The sequence below is a fragment of the Lycium ferocissimum genome, chromosome 12 (genome assembly GCF_029784015.1).
Source record: "Lycium ferocissimum isolate CSIRO_LF1 chromosome 12, AGI_CSIRO_Lferr_CH_V1, whole genome shotgun sequence".
Taxonomy (NCBI): Eukaryota; Viridiplantae; Streptophyta; class Magnoliopsida; order Solanales; family Solanaceae; genus Lycium; species Lycium ferocissimum.
In genome coordinates this window covers 25,359,911-25,375,151 of record NC_081353.1, presented here as the reverse complement: position 1 = coordinate 25,375,151, position 15,241 = coordinate 25,359,911, and the positions used below count along the sequence as shown (strand labels likewise).

At 34.4% G+C, this 15,241-nt stretch overlaps 2 protein-coding genes across 4 annotated transcripts; both read right to left on the bottom strand.

Annotated features, from left to right (window-relative positions):
* Window positions 1-2,072: 2,072 nt before the first annotated feature.
* LOC132040011 (uncharacterized) lies at window positions 2,073-5,167 on the bottom strand. The gene is made up of 2 exons (XM_059430603.1): window positions 4,960-5,167; window positions 2,073-2,622 (listed from the first exon to the last, which is right to left on the bottom strand). Exons 1-2 carry the CDS (start codon window positions 5,068-5,070, stop codon window positions 2,377-2,379), a joined length of 357 nt encoding a protein of 118 aa, XP_059286586.1. The 5' UTR covers window positions 5,071-5,167; the 3' UTR covers window positions 2,073-2,376.
* Window positions 5,168-6,884: 1,717 nt separating this feature from the next.
* LOC132039775 (pentatricopeptide repeat-containing protein At3g14730) lies at window positions 6,885-13,138 on the bottom strand. 3 transcript variants are annotated; one of them, XM_059430296.1, is made up of 3 exons: window positions 10,852-13,138; window positions 8,628-9,245; window positions 6,885-7,445 (listed from the first exon to the last, which is right to left on the bottom strand). In XM_059430296.1, the coding sequence occupies exon 1, from the start codon at window positions 13,060-13,062 to the stop codon at window positions 11,170-11,172; it is 1,893 nt and encodes a 630-aa protein (XP_059286279.1). In that variant the 5' UTR covers window positions 13,063-13,138; the 3' UTR covers window positions 6,885-7,445; window positions 8,628-9,245; window positions 10,852-11,169. The 3 variants fall into 3 exon arrangements, with proteins under 3 accessions (XP_059286279.1, XP_059286280.1, XP_059286278.1); XM_059430297.1 differs by lacking the exon at window positions 6,885-7,445 and adding an exon at window positions 8,431-8,594 and having other exon boundaries at window positions 10,848-13,138; XM_059430295.1 differs by lacking the exon at window positions 6,885-7,445 and adding an exon at window positions 8,431-8,594.
* Window positions 13,139-15,241: the final 2,103 nt, after the last annotated feature.

Below are 15,241 nucleotides of genomic sequence, written 5' to 3'. Positions count from 1 at the left end.
TTAATATACAACAAAAGTTTGACATGATTTATGTTTGATGTTACTTTCGTCCTAGTTTGATTTTAGAAGCTTCTAATATTGCATTTTATGTTTCACTTTCTTTCTTACTAGCACCAAAGGGAACTGTAATTACCTTCATTTGCTTAGCACTATTATCATGTATCTATTTCCTCCCAATCCTGCATTGACTGACCACTCAGAAGAGTCAAGTAATTCTGAAACAATATCACATTGGTATGTTCTTCAAAGTATCCTGCTGGCCATTTGACATTACATTCCATGGAACTTATGTCATTTACAACATGGTTACTGTAGGTTTGTACTTCTTTAACTTATAAATTAATCCTCAGGTCAAGGCGACAATACATACAAACTCATAGGTTTGTACTTCTTTGACTAGTATAAAAAGTATAATAGAAATCTATTAAGAATGATTTCATTTTAAAGTAGAAGACAGCAGAAATTAAATTTGGAAAATAGCCCTATGTTGGGCATTTGTTAATTCTGAAATATGCATTACCTTTTCTATTTCTTAGCGCTACGAAAAGACCTTGCACAATCAAGTACAAAATATGTTCATTGAACATGTCGGAAGGGTTTTCTTTTTTCCGTGAAACAGTCACAGTTGAGAGCAGATGAAGTCTGAGCCATTGAACCCAAAGAGTCACCAATAAGTTCCTTCTCCAGAGCAGTTATTTTGAAGGACTGTCAAAAAGTTGAGCCATTGAACCCAAAAACGGTCACAAATAAAAGGAATTGAGATATAGCAGATGACATTGATGTCGGTCGAGCCATGAATTGACAATGCAAGATTAAAGCACAAGAAAGCTAAACGCATCAAGGTTGAGCATGGATAAGTAGTAGGTTACCTGTCTACTTATTATGTTTGGATTAACATTCTATTAACTTGCTTGGGATTGAGGTATAGTTATTGTTTGTTCTTGTTGATTAATTCCATTGAAATAGAGTCAATTCCTATAGGATTATAGGATACTTGTCAAAAAGTTAGCAGGATGCACACATTGAACAACCCAATCGAAAGAATATCTTAGGGATATGCCGTTTGGGGATAATCAATGCATGCAAATAAAATTAGGGATAAGGAATTCTGGTTCAAACGCGAGATATACCCCTTAAACATCGAAAATCGTAAAAACCTTTACATTTTTAAGAATAAAAAAATAAAAAATTGATTTTTCTTTTACAAAATTTATTTTTAAAACCCGTTTTTAAAAATTAAAAAAAAGTGAATTAAAAAACTGATTTTTCTTTTAAAAAATTTATTTTTAAAAGCTGTTTTAAAAAACAAAAAAAAAAAACTGAAAACGAGAATTTAAAAATGATTTTTCTTTTAAAAAATTTATTTTTAAAACCCGTTTTTTAAAAAAAAAAAAAAAACTGAAAACGCGAATTAAAAAACTGATTTTTCTTTTAAAAAAAAATTTATTTTTAAACCCGTTTTAAAAATAAAAAAAAAACTGAAAAGTCGAATTAAAAACTGATTTTTCTTTTTAAAAATTCATTTTAAAACCCGTTTAAAAAAAAAAAAAAAAACTGAAAATGCGAATTAAAAAAACGATTTTTCTTTAAAATATGGAAAAAATGGATTTGTTAATAATATGGAAAGCTTGATTATTTTTTTTAAAATGTCTTAAAGATCTTGATTTCATTTTCTTAGGACAATTTTTTCAAAAAAATCCAAAAAGTGTTTTTCTTGTCAAAATTTGAAAAAAAAAAAACTGATTTTTATAAAATTTTGAAAAAAATTAATTATTTTTTAAAATGTGAAAAACTATATTTATATTCATATTTTAAGAAAATACAAATTTTTAAGTCTTTATTATGTTTTTTAACATTCTATTAACTTCTCAAGATTGAGGATAGTTATTGTTTGTTCTTGTTGATTAATTCCATTGAAATAGAGTAAATTCCTATAGGATTTAAATAGTTGTATCGATGCATCCCAAGCTGGCCAGTACATAGCAGGATGCAATACATGGTGAACAACCAAATTCCAATCGAAAGAATATCTTAGGGATATGCCGTTTGGGGATAATCAATGCAAGGACAAAACTATGCAACCTCAGTTAAAATTAATGTAAAAGTTGTTTTCAAGATGTACACTTTTAAGTAGTTCTTCTCCAGAAATTTGATCTAATGAACAAACTTCACAGATAATTCAATTTAAATGCAGAGTGATCCGTACTATTAAACAACCTACAATATGCTCAATATATCACACCAACTTTAAAAAACAGGGTCTCAACTTCGCTAGGGCTGATTGAACTGGCTCCAATTGAATTCAGGCATCTAAAAGAAAAGCAGTAGATGAGTCCTTTAGTTTCTCAAGACAAAAGGAAGCGCCTTGCACAAAACCTAATTAAGAAAATCATTTCCTTCTTTGTTTTTGTAAAGACTTACCGGAGAATCATAAAACTTTATGTAGAATCTGCCGCTGTCTATTGACAGCTTTGTTTGAAGAATCTCTGCAATGGTTGAACTGAGTTTGCCATTCACACTAGGTCCAAGACCACCAATGGAGATTAATTCTCCGTAGGCAGCAGGAGCTTCGGTACCAGCAAATGCAATAGGAACTCCTCCATTCAACAAGATCATCACATACTGAAAAAAAAAAAAAACAAGTAGATTTAGGTTAAGCTGTTAACATATTTTCGCAACAGTACAGTCACTCTACAATAGAGTGAAACTATTAGAGATAATCAGATTACTGCTAGTTGCACCTGTATTTAAAAATCCATGTTAGGCATTTCCATCTTCAGGAAACATTTGATATCAAAAACTCTTTTGATAGAGAGAGGCTTACTACACCACTTCATTCTAAACAAACTAAACATTGCACAATATAATTCCTCCCTAAACCAACTCCATCTTCATATATTGAAACTCCGGTCCATACAATCAGAATATCAAAAAATAGCCCCTGTCATTTAAGTCACCCACAATTGCTGGAAGCTAGTAATCTACTTGCGGGAAAAAAGGGTATTAAATTTACTTCTACTACTGCTTTGGAACGACGAAATGCTTAGAGTGCACTTATATTTCCCTTATACTAGCAAAAAAGAAATAGAGTAGAAGGGCCAAGACTTAAATGAAATCAGTGAACCCCCAAAGTTTTCCATGCCACAAGAATTGGCATCAAAATATTTATTGGATCTGCATTTCCAATCTACCGAAAAAAACGTAATAGCAAACCAAAGAAGAATCTTTCAGTTGTGACCCCAAACTAACTAACAATTATCTGCAAGCTATAAGCAATGGTTAAGGTGGATGTGCTTGGTCTCAGGTTCAAATCCTATCAAATTATGGGTTCGTGTCTAATTTAAGTGTCGATATCCCCCCTACTACAGTGTGCTAGAAGATACTGATTTCTTCCTGTTGGTGATGTAAATAGTTATTGTGCTAATATAGTCTCAACCCAACTGAAAAACCACCTTGGTCACTCATAGCTAACCTGCTTATTCATGTTTTTGAGTAAAAAAGCGCAAATTTGTCTTTCTACTCATCCCATCTCCTCCATTATAACTATCTTCTTCTTAAAGTAAATATTTCCTACAAAAGTTTCAGTTTATATCTAACAAGAAACTTAAAATTTCTGTTAAGAAAAGTATGAATATGCATAGAACTTTCTAGTTGTAAATATATTCCTATCACTCGTAAAAAGAAGGGAAAGAAAGAAAAGAAATATAGGTAAAACAAAGAAAGACTTCAACTACATTCTCAACCAATGTTTTGAAGGAGAAGCCAAGGAACCGATGAAACACAGAGAATAGATAAGCCCAGGTGAAAGTTCTTTTTTTTCCTCTCTCTTTTTATTTTTTATTTTTTAAGGAATGATAAACACAGGTAAAAATACTTTTCTTTTACCCCATCTCTAAACATGTTCCCACTTAACCTCGACATGACCACCAAGGGATATGGTGAGATGGATGGAATTCCTTCACCTTTAATTGAGGTCACATAGGGAGCGCTTCCCTCTTTACTGGGCCCTATGCGGCTTGACAATGGAGAAAAGAACGTAAGAAGAGCTACCCCTTTAATGGGTCCTATGCGGCACTAATCTGAATTAGTCAAGCTGCGGATTCCAAATAGCATATGGTTATACCGACAAAAGAAAAAGCTCCACATGACTCAAAGCCTATGTTAACCTCCACAGGACTCAAATTATCGACCTACTATTTAACCAAAATCTGTCACACTTGATAGGCGTTTGGTCATGAATTGAGCGATATTTAAAAGGAATATTTGAAGTTGAAAAATAACACTTATTTTAAAGTTGAAGTTGTATTTGAACATGTATTTTACTTTAAAAATGCTAGAAGTTTTGTGAATGAGAAAAAAAACTCACTTAAGAAACTGGTCAAAACCAGACTTATCTTCAAAAACTAACCAGAAAATCATTCTAATGTATAAACAAACAATAGTTTGGAACTATTTAGAACAAAAAGAGAGATACAAAAGAACTCATGTCCAAACGGGGACTCGAATTTCCAACCTACAATTAAAATTGAAGATGACTTATAGTTACCACTAAACACAATGCCAGTCTCTTCAGTAAAAGAAGTTTATAAAACTTTTCTTAGGGGAATTTCATCAAGCAGGTATCAGTCAATGTGAAACAACAACAAGCATAACATAGCCAGTGTAATCCCATAAGTATACTCTGAAGAGGATAGTGTGTACACAGATATTACCCCTACCTCGTGAGGTAGAGAAATTATTTCCGATAGACCCTGGCCTCAAGGAAATATATTTCAAAGCAGTTCGAAAAAAGAAATAATGAATATGAAGAAGCCACAACAAGATACTAAAGAAACAGTAACTACGACAAAATAATACTACAATAGATAGTAACAGCAATAGAAGAACAAGAAACTATAAAACTAGTTTTTATGTGAAATATAAAAACATAAAAACCCAAATGGAAAGAAAAAACTTAACTGACTCGGGTTTGCCAATGATTTTGGCAACAGCTTTAGTAGCATCTTTAAGAATATCGGAAGCAACTACTGCATCTACTGGCACATTTGTGAACAGATTTAGAGTTGGCATTTTTTATTTATCACTTTTTCTTGGACCTTTTTGTCTTCTTGATTGTTCCAAAACAGCAAAATAATTTACACTTGGGGGTTGGGGTTTTGGCGAAGGGGGAAGGAAATGGGTGGTTTACAGTTAAGAATCAGTTGATAGATATTGTTGAAGGTGGAAAACGATCTTATTTTTATATTTTAGCCCATTGGAATTCCTTTTTTGTTTTTGGGGTTAAGTTCACAAATAGACTCCATAATGGTGGTTTTGATTTATAGGCCTGCTTAATAAATTTTTTTAGAAAAAAACGTCTGATAAATCGCTAGGTAAAGCTTTTGTTGTCTGTCAGGTATAAGTTGTAGACATAAATTAATGTTGCCTATAAGGCAAAAGTTTAGCACATTTCATTTTGACTACAAATTCTATCTTATAAACAAAAACTAGATCTTATGTCGGATGGATAAAAGAGGCAAAACTTTTGTTGCCCATCAGCATAGGTTCTAACTTTTGCCTATAAGACAGAATTTCAGGATATTTAAAGACATCAAACCTACTTAAAAAGCAAAAGCTAGAACTTATACATGATGGACTACAAGAGGTTTTCATTGTGATTTTTTTTTCAAAATAAGGTCAGTTTTAAAAGATTTGTTAAGCAAGGATAAGAATTCAAGATTGGACACTTTTAAGGGTACCACGCATCATTTTCTTGTTTTTTTTTTTTTTTTTTACTTGAAAATTTTTCTGACCTTTTTTTTTTTTTTTTTTTTTTTAATTTTATGCCGTTCTCAAAAAAAGGTAGCATTATATTTCTGTACAATTTGCAAGTTTTTATGCTGTGAGGACACTCGAATATTTCTGGCGAAACTTTGCTTTAGGCTTATTTTCAAGAAAAACTATGTGTTTTTTGAATTTGATTTTGAAATAACTTAATGTTGTAGTGTTACGAGATTATTCCCTAAAAAAATTTAACGGGAAAAAGCATCTATTTTCGAACTACAGAGACAATAAGACTGTTTTTCTAGAAAACAAAACAACTGTTTTTCAGCGCACAATATTTTCTTTCAAGAGCATCATCCTTTTCAACAATAGCATGTTCAAAATTTTTGAAAAACATGTACTCTAGAAAAATGACTTCTTTATTGAAAGTAGGGAAAAAAATTTTCACAAGTGACATTTCATATTGATCGTGTCCTCTCTATCCTCCAACACACCTCACCTTCACCTACACCCCTACCCCTCCCCCCACGTCCCATAATATTTGTCTAGATTATATACCAATAATTTTAGGATAATATTTTTTAACATACCGAACACAAGAAAATAAGTAAGAAATCCACTTAATTTCCAAGAAAACATTTTCCTCCGTAATGGACACACCCAAAGTTTAAAAAGGAGAAAGTTGCAATAGCTATATAAAGAACAGGAAGGTAACAGTAACTCAACGAGTTTAATTTTAAAAGTTAAAAGCAATGCTTATCATCAAGAAGAATAGTCTCTGTAACAATATTTCTCTTTTTTTCTTCTCCAAGTACAACAGCACATTGCATGCTAACACTTCCCTGATCTTATTAGATTAGTGATTCTTGCTTTCAGGACACCTATAGGCTCCAAATGATCTTTATACCAACAATATAATGAGAAGGAAGGCCAAAATGAGCCTTTGGCTTGGAATAGACGAACATTATTTCTGATCAACTTTCGGATACGAGAATTTTTTTTTTGGATAATCATGGTGTCCGAGCCAGCTTGCACGCAACTCGACTAATACCACGTCGACTAATTCCACGGATGCTTACCTCCCCACCAAAGAACAGTGCTTAGATAGCTACATTCACCAAGACTAGGACAGATGGGAAGGAATCACATAGTGTTTTTTGTCTCTGCTGGGATTCGAACTTGGGACTTTCGGATACGAGAATTTATCTTGTACACAACAAAAGAAGTCCGGCATTTCCATAAATTTTTTCCATTCATTGTAGAACCTTTGCAACAGTTCTCCAGCAAGAACTCTATAATCTGCACCTATATTTATCTGAAAAGAACAACACTGTTCTATATGAGATACTGAAACATCTTTCATGGACGCGCCCTGGTTTTGATGCATTGCACAGGCAGCTGATTATAACAATGTGAGAAGGGTCCCTCACGAAGATCTTTAAATTACTACATGCCATCATGACTGATGTAGGATATACATTCCCATCTTCAGCAAAGTGCGGAATTTTCTGGATCTGGCCCATTCCTATGATGGCAAATTCAGGTGAATATATAAGCGGGGAACCAAACTTTCCACCAATTCCTCCAATATTGCTTAAGAGTAATAGTTCCCCTGATATATCATCAGGACTAAGCTTATTTATCTTAGCGAATTTCAGTAACGGTGACAGTTCTTTTGTTATCTGCAGCAGAAAGCATATATCAAGTTGACACCTCCACTCGAAAGTACAGACATGCATTTTGGAGTATATAGATATATACACATTAAAGATTAAGAGCAATTGATCCTGGACTATGAAAATAGTATCAGGGGAAGGGGAGGTGGAGAGGGAAAAGTCACGTTCGAAATTACATCGTCAAAAGTTTTCCCAGCTTCCTTTCACGCTATAGCAAGACAAATGAGACACGGAAAATGGATACAGGTTACTTGTATTGAATAGAACGAGCATGATACTACCATGAGAAATAGTGTCAGCAAGGGAAAGAAAAAGGGAGGAGAAAAGGGAAAAGACCAAGTGCTGGGCGACATCAGTCAAAATAATTCCTCGCCTTACTTTCACAGTATGGCAAGAATCAGACGCAGAAAATATATACAGATTGCTAGTGTGGAAGAAAACGAGCAAGATACTGCACCCTATGTACTAAACCAAAGATCTATGGAAGCAATTTAATAATCAATGTACTTCTTTTGTGCACAGATTTGTGTATCCTCTCCTCTTTTCCATTTTTCAAAGATTGGAGCATATATAAATAGGGAAATGAAGCTCTTTCATCACTTGGTCAAACTAGTGATGCAGATTCATCTTCTAGCTTTTGCATTCCAACACCATAGAAAAAAGAGAAGGACTGCCCCCGTCATTATCATTTCGATACAAAATGATCTTTATCAATTAGAAACCGCTACAATTTGAGCTGAACAAAACCTCTACCAGGACCAAATGCCCACATTTTAGACCCTGCCTCCTATCATAACTTTATTCTCTCTCTTTACTTCGCACCAGACTGTTCTTCCACCTCAAAGGAATTGTACATTTAACAACATACCCAGTTGAATCCCACATTGTGGGGTCTGAGGAGGGTTAAATGTACGCAGACCTTACCCCCACCTTGGATGGTAGGGAGGTTGTTTCCGAAAGACCCTCGGCTCAAGAGAAAACAAGAAAACAAGTTGTACATTTAACAACTTGCTTAAAATGAGGGAGTTGCAATTTTTAACATGTAAAAACAAATCGATTCAAGGATAATACAAACAAGTATAAATAAACTAAGCTGGTGGAATAGTCGAGGTGTGCTCAAGCTGGCTAAGCTTTGCAGGTAGAGTTACCAGGTACCTGTGGTGGTTGGAGCCTGGAGATAGGAGGTACCTGTGGTGGTTGGAGCCTGGAGATAGCAGGTACTGGTGAAATAGTCTAGATACGCGCAAATTGGTCTGGGCACGAACCTCATAACATGTACTCCGTATATAAATAAACTAGCCAAGCTCTGGTTTCTTCATGTGAACAACATGATTGCTCAATTTTTCCTACAAATATAGTTCCAAACACACCAGGCAAAAGCTAGTTTTCCATATGGCCTGATCTTTTGAAAAGTGAGTCTATTCTTCGTGTCCTTTTCTCATAAATTTGAAGGTATCTTTGAACGGGATGAAAATTGCTTTTTTCCTCTTTGAGAGTAGAATAAACGGAATTTGATCGTGAATTTCCCACTTCAAGATGTCATATTGTATTTCTAACTACTTGCTGATGTCATCATTAAAGTGCAGTCAAGCAAATAAATCCTCAAGACAAAGATTAAATACCAGAAGAATTCCAATGTGGTCAATACACGCCCAATACACTACAAATATGGTGTTGCGCCTTGATGATGTTAGCAGGAACATGAAGAATTTGAGAAATTTTTCCTTTGTAACGACTTGTGACTTCAATCGTTGCCTTGTCACTCTAAACTTCACAAAGAGGTTGGAATTCTTCTACCTGGTCCCCCTGCCCAAAAAATAAAGTATCAGAAGGAATTCTATAAAATGCTTCATAGACTATATGGCATTACAAGTACATTAGCTTCTAACAAGAGAAGATTATGAGGACCAACTGGGTAATGGCCAAAATCATGAGGAGCAAAACATCAATTGCAGTTTGCTGTACACATATGGGCATAGAGATACATGTAAATTCTACTTCAAAGTATAATTGTCTAGAAGTTCCACCATGCCAGGAAAAAAAGCTAATGCACCTCACATCAAGTTAAAATTTTAAAACAAGTCCCAGTAGGGCGTCTAACATAGGCACATAGCTGAAAATTTATTTACTAAAGGAGAAAGTATGGCAGGAAATACCCTATATATTTACAGGGAAACATACACTAACCTCCTGAACAAACCATTTGAGAAGTTCACATTCAGCGATACCTTCAACAGCCCGGTGCACTAAACTCCTGCTATATGCAGTGTTCGGGGAAGGGCTAGATCACAAGGGTCTATTGTACGTAGCCTTACCCTGCATTTCTGCAGGAGGCTGCTTCCACGGCTTGAACCCGTGACCTCCTGGTCATATGGCAGCAACTTTACCAGTTACAACAAGGCTTCCCTTCCCAACAATACCCTCAACAGTTGGCTAGAAAGAGACAACGCTTGTTTTGATGGGCAAAAAGACCATATTTCTAGAGTTAAAAACAAGTGTTTACATAATTTGTTTTGTTGGTGTAAAAGTAGTTTCATTGATGATATAGATCAATATATGGATTTTCTGGAGTTGGTAGGGAGATGTTGTAATTGACTGTGAATATTCCCAGCAGTCTTTTGTAACTCTTGGTACGTAGTCAATAAACCTTTACCTCATAAAAAAAAACAGTTTGCGCCACAGGTCATTGTCATGTATGTATTTGAAGATGAAGGTAGTTACTGAAGTTGAACAGTAGAATTTCGGGTTCCCCCTATTTTAACTTTGGCTAAGAGATTATTTTACAGGTTTAAGCAAAAGATCCAAAATTTAATCCTAAAGGAGAGACATATCAACTGCTTTATAGAATCGACCTATTGTAGCTTCACATTCAGTGTCAAGGTAAGGTTAATAACAAAACAGAGTTGGTAGGATGAAGAGAAAATGATTTCCATAGCTAATATTTAGTATTTGAAAATCTGGAAAAGAAAACAAGCTATAGCCGACCAGAATGCTGTCAATTTTCACAGAACCTGTACTTCAGCATTTCCTTCACCATTTTCAATTTTTTTTTTAAGCCAGAATCCCCAAGGGCCAGTGACGTACGGTTCGACACTCCGTGAATTGTGGGCCCTCCCTACTATCCTTCTCAACTTAAATACCCGGCTTTTGCCGGCAATAGAAATTAATGGCATTTACCTGGGATACTTCAGCATCTCCTTCACCATTTTCAAGTCTTATTCTTACAAAGAAGTGGATGACCAGAATTCATATATAAATGAGGTACATAGCCAAAACTTATACTTCAAAAGGAATGAAGAAACATATTGATTATGATCAAGAGCAACGACATTCAGTGTGCACATTTTTTAAATAACAAATAAGCCTACAAAAAACCTGCAATGGAAATGCTAATATGATAGAGAACACTTACGTTCCATGACCATCTCCATCAAAAGGAGAAGCATAGTCCTTAGTTGCATTAAATATCCCCCTGGTTATAGCAGATGCTGCAAAATGGCGGGCACCAACAAGCTTCCAGTTGCAAGATCCAGATGAAAATCTAGAGTGCACATGGGACTCGTATATCGAAAAAAATGAAAATACTGTAACTTTTGCTCCAAAATTGAAAAGCACACTTTTCATTTTTCAATGGAAAGTCTATCTGCAAGTTTTCACAGCATCAGCATATACATTTCAACCAGTCCTTCAGGAATATTCATCCAGGACGACGGAGAATAAGTCTGGAATATCATGGACTGCTTTCCAAGGCATCAGATTCAGGTGTATAACCATGCTCACGCAATCGAGCAGTTAAAGAATTCAATCCAGCATAAATAAGGTTTCCTTCGGGATGTGACTTATCAGCAGTGATAAAGACATGGACACCATTATGAAGTTCAATCCAACTGCAACCAGGTGTCTTCCTTACATTTTGTAGCTTCATTGCATCTCGTACCTCTAATACCTCTTCATAGCGACCAGTCTGTCCATAAACATTTGATAATATGACATAACTTCCACAATGCTCTGGTTCAAGATCAAGTACCTGATTTGCAGCAACCTCAGCTAGATCGGAATTACCATGGAGACGACAGGCAGCCAAGAATGCCCTCCATACTACAGAATTGGCCTTAATGGGCATTGTTAATAACAACTGATAAGCAGCTTCAAGCTGCCCAGCACGACCTAGCATGTCAATCACAGAGGTGTAATGTTCAATAGAAGGCACAACACCATACTTCGGCTGCATTTGTGCAAGAAATTCTCTCCCCTGTTTTACAAGACCTGAATGGCTGCAAGCTGACAAAACCCCAACAAATGTGACATCATCAGGCCTCAATTTTGCCTTACACATATCAGAAAACAATTCTAACGCCTTGACGCCAAATCCATGCATGCCATACCCCTTAATCATAATATTCCACGATGCCACATCTTTGAAATTCATTATATCAAAGATCAGATGAGCTTCACGCATGTTTCCACATTTTGCATACATGTCCAAAATCGCATTGTCAATGTAAGTATCATTGTATTCTTTGTCAGCAGCATCTTTCCTCAGACCATTAACTATCATGTATGCATGCATCTCTCTACCATGCCTCAATGCTGCTAAATGAGCACAAGCAGGAAGTGTAGTGGTGACAGTCACCAAATCAGGACGTACTCCAGTGGACAACATCCTTTTAAAAAGCCTCAATGTTCCCTCGTGATCACCACATTGTTCATGCACACAAATCATTGAGTTCCATGAAAATATATCCTTAACATCCATCATCTCGAAAACCTCAAAAGCATCAGCAACAGAACAACATTTACCATACATGTCTATTAATGCATTTGAAATCGCAACTCCCAAATCAAATCCCATTTTTATCACAAACCCATGTATCACCTTTCCATTATAAAATTCCCCATAATTTGCCAGAGCTGAAAGTACGCCCGTTATGCTAAACTTGTTCGGAACAACCCCATCCTCAATCATCCACCTAAAAACCATCAAAGAAATACCAAACTCACCTGTTAGAGCATAGCCATTTATCATGGCATTCCAAAGCACAACATCTTCCCTCTCCGGTAAATCCTCAAAGACATCTAACGCAAAATCCACCAACCTATACATCAAATAACTATGCAACAAAGCACTACCGATAAACAAATCAACCTCTAACCCAAGTTTAAAAACTAACGCGTGAATCTTTTTCACGTCTACTTCATTTCTACAAGCCTTAAGCACACAAGGGAAAGTGAATTTATCAGGCATGACACCAACTACCCTCATTTGGAAATAGAATTCAAAAACTCTTTTAGGCAAGTCATTGGCAATTAACCCTGCTATTATAGCATTATAAGCAAACACATTATGAACAAGTGGTGAAGTATAGAATACCGATAACGCATTGGATATCGAGTTGCATTTCGAGTACATGTTAATAAGGCTAGTTGTAGGCATTGGAGATAAATTCAAATGGCCACATCTAAGCATGTGGCAATGGATTTGTTTCCCTCCTATGATGTTTTTTTCATTAGCACTTGATTGAAGTGATACAATTAAAGTCTTGATATCAAAAGACTTGTAAGCAATGGATGAAAAACTGACTGAATATTGGCATTGTGCTTTAAATATTGACAAACATTTCATAAGGATGGTTCTTTGGCTAATTTAGGAGTGAAAAAGAAAAGATATAATGCTCAAAAACACACCTGAAGTGTCACATTTTTCGGCTACAGGTGTCCGCGTTTCCTACCTGAACTTTAAGGTGTGTTTGCGTTTCCTACCCTATCACCCCAAAACACAGAAAATTTGATAGACCCTCGGCTTTCATAACTATCACCAACTAAATATCAAAACAAACCTATAATTATAGACCACCCCAAACACAGAAAATTATGCAAAGATGGGTATTGAAGTTATTATTTTTCTTTATACCCTTTTTGTATCTCAACATATATTTCTATATATGTATATGTAATGTAATTAGTGAGAAACTAGCATTTTTTCCCAGTGAAACTCTTGATATATTTTAAGAAAACCCAAGAACAATGATATTTTAATTAGTCAAGAGAGTGAGAAAAAAGGGTAGATATGGTAAATGGGTGAAGGAAACAAAAAAGAAAAAAACAAGAATCAAAATGGGTATTAGAATTTATATTATTTTTCTGTATACCCTTTTAGTATCTCAACCTATTTTCTATATGTGTATATGTAATTTGTGAAAAAGTAACATTATTTTTACAGGAATGAAGTTGAAACTCTTGATATAATTTGAGGAAGTCCAAGAACTTTGATGTTTTAATTAGTGAAGAAAGTGTAGAGATATTAAATGGGTGAAAGGAAAAAAGAAAAAAAAACAAGAATCAAAATGGGTGTTGAATATTACTTGCCATTGAATGGAAGGAATGAATATGATGAATGAATTATATCAAAAAGTCACTTTTTTTTTTTTTTGAAAAACCCAAGGAAGTTAGCATGATGTTTTAAATTAGGAAGAGAATGAGAGGTTTAAAAAGAAAAATTAAGAAAAAAATATTTCTCAATAATCATTGAATACTAGTACTTGCCATTTTTGATTTCTCGAAGGAATGAATATCATGAATTGACTTTTTTTTATTATTAAATATGGAAATTAAATGTCAATATTTTTTAGGGGCTTTTTAAATATGAAATTTTAAATGTAAACCAATATTGAATAGTTAAAATAAAAAGTGGATATTAGATATCAAAATCTTAACTTTTGGCATCCTCACGAATGAGTTTCATGAATTTTTGTTTTAGTACAACGTTGCCGTGTTTAAGCACGAGGTTTAACACCAAAAATTAAAATTTTCAATTTTTTTCCCTAGTTCTTATTTAATTTTGTTTAATTTTGAATAAAAATATTGAGATAAAATCACTAAAATATTAAATAAGAATAATTAAGAACACTTTTGTGCAAAATTAAAGACCACATATATAAGGGACAAAAATTAAAGACCATTGCGTTTGAAGGACAATTCGGGCAAACTTGTTAGCACTACTAGTGCTGTTTGCCGTCGGGAAATTTGCACAATAGTCCTTCTTTGGGGGTGGTCTTTAATTTTTGTCCCTCAAATTGCCGGTCGTTAATTTTTATCCTTCGCCTAAAATACGAATTCCGAAAACCCCAATAAATAAAATAAAATTAAGCGGTAAGACTTCGCAAAAAAGTCCGCTCATAATTAATACCTTTAGACATAAATAAAAGTCGGCCCAATTTATACTCAATAAGAAAATAAATTGTAGACTTGTTTGAGCAACGTCAGAGTTATACCCTTAAAAGAGTTTCATGGTCATTTCAAATTAGGGATTAAGCCAAAAAGTTACTATTGGTAATGTAAAGTTTAGAGCATAATAGTCAAAATTTAAAAATATGGTTCGAAAGCAATTAATTTAGCGGTGAACTGCAATTAAAGTTTAACTTCGAATATAAAGTGCTTTATATTCTAAACCTTCTTTTCGGTGTCAAACGCTTCAACTATTGTATCAAAATAAATGATATGCACATGTCAAATTACAAGAATTAAACATTATTTGGAGGAATATATAAAAAATAAAAAATAAATAAGGTGATTATATGCTTTATGTACATGTCCTCTTTTTCTTCCACTTTTGTTATTAAGTGGTTATGCTAGCAAACTTCTCCTCGCCAAAAGGTCTTAAAGCAATGATCATCATTAACTCTCGAGATTTATATTGATCAATAATTTTCCACATTTATTGTTTCACAAAATAAATTTACTTCCAAAACAATAGTGGTTTACCGCCTTTTGGGGGGTCATATGTTGCAGAATGACCATAACAT

Excerpts from the sequence above, each read along its gene's own strand:
- LOC132040011 (XM_059430603.1), bottom strand. The coding sequence starts at position 5,070 with ATGCCAACTCTAAATCTGTTCACAAATGTGCCAGTAGATGCAGTAGTT. Across the intron at positions 2,623-4,959 it reads TCATTGGCAAACCCGAGTCA|TATGTGATGATCTTGTTGAA; the intron begins GTTAAGTTTTTT and ends TTTTTTTTTCAG.
- LOC132039775 (XM_059430296.1), bottom strand. The coding sequence starts at position 13,062 with ATGAAATGTTTGTCAATATTTAAAGCACAATGCCAATATTCAGTCAGT.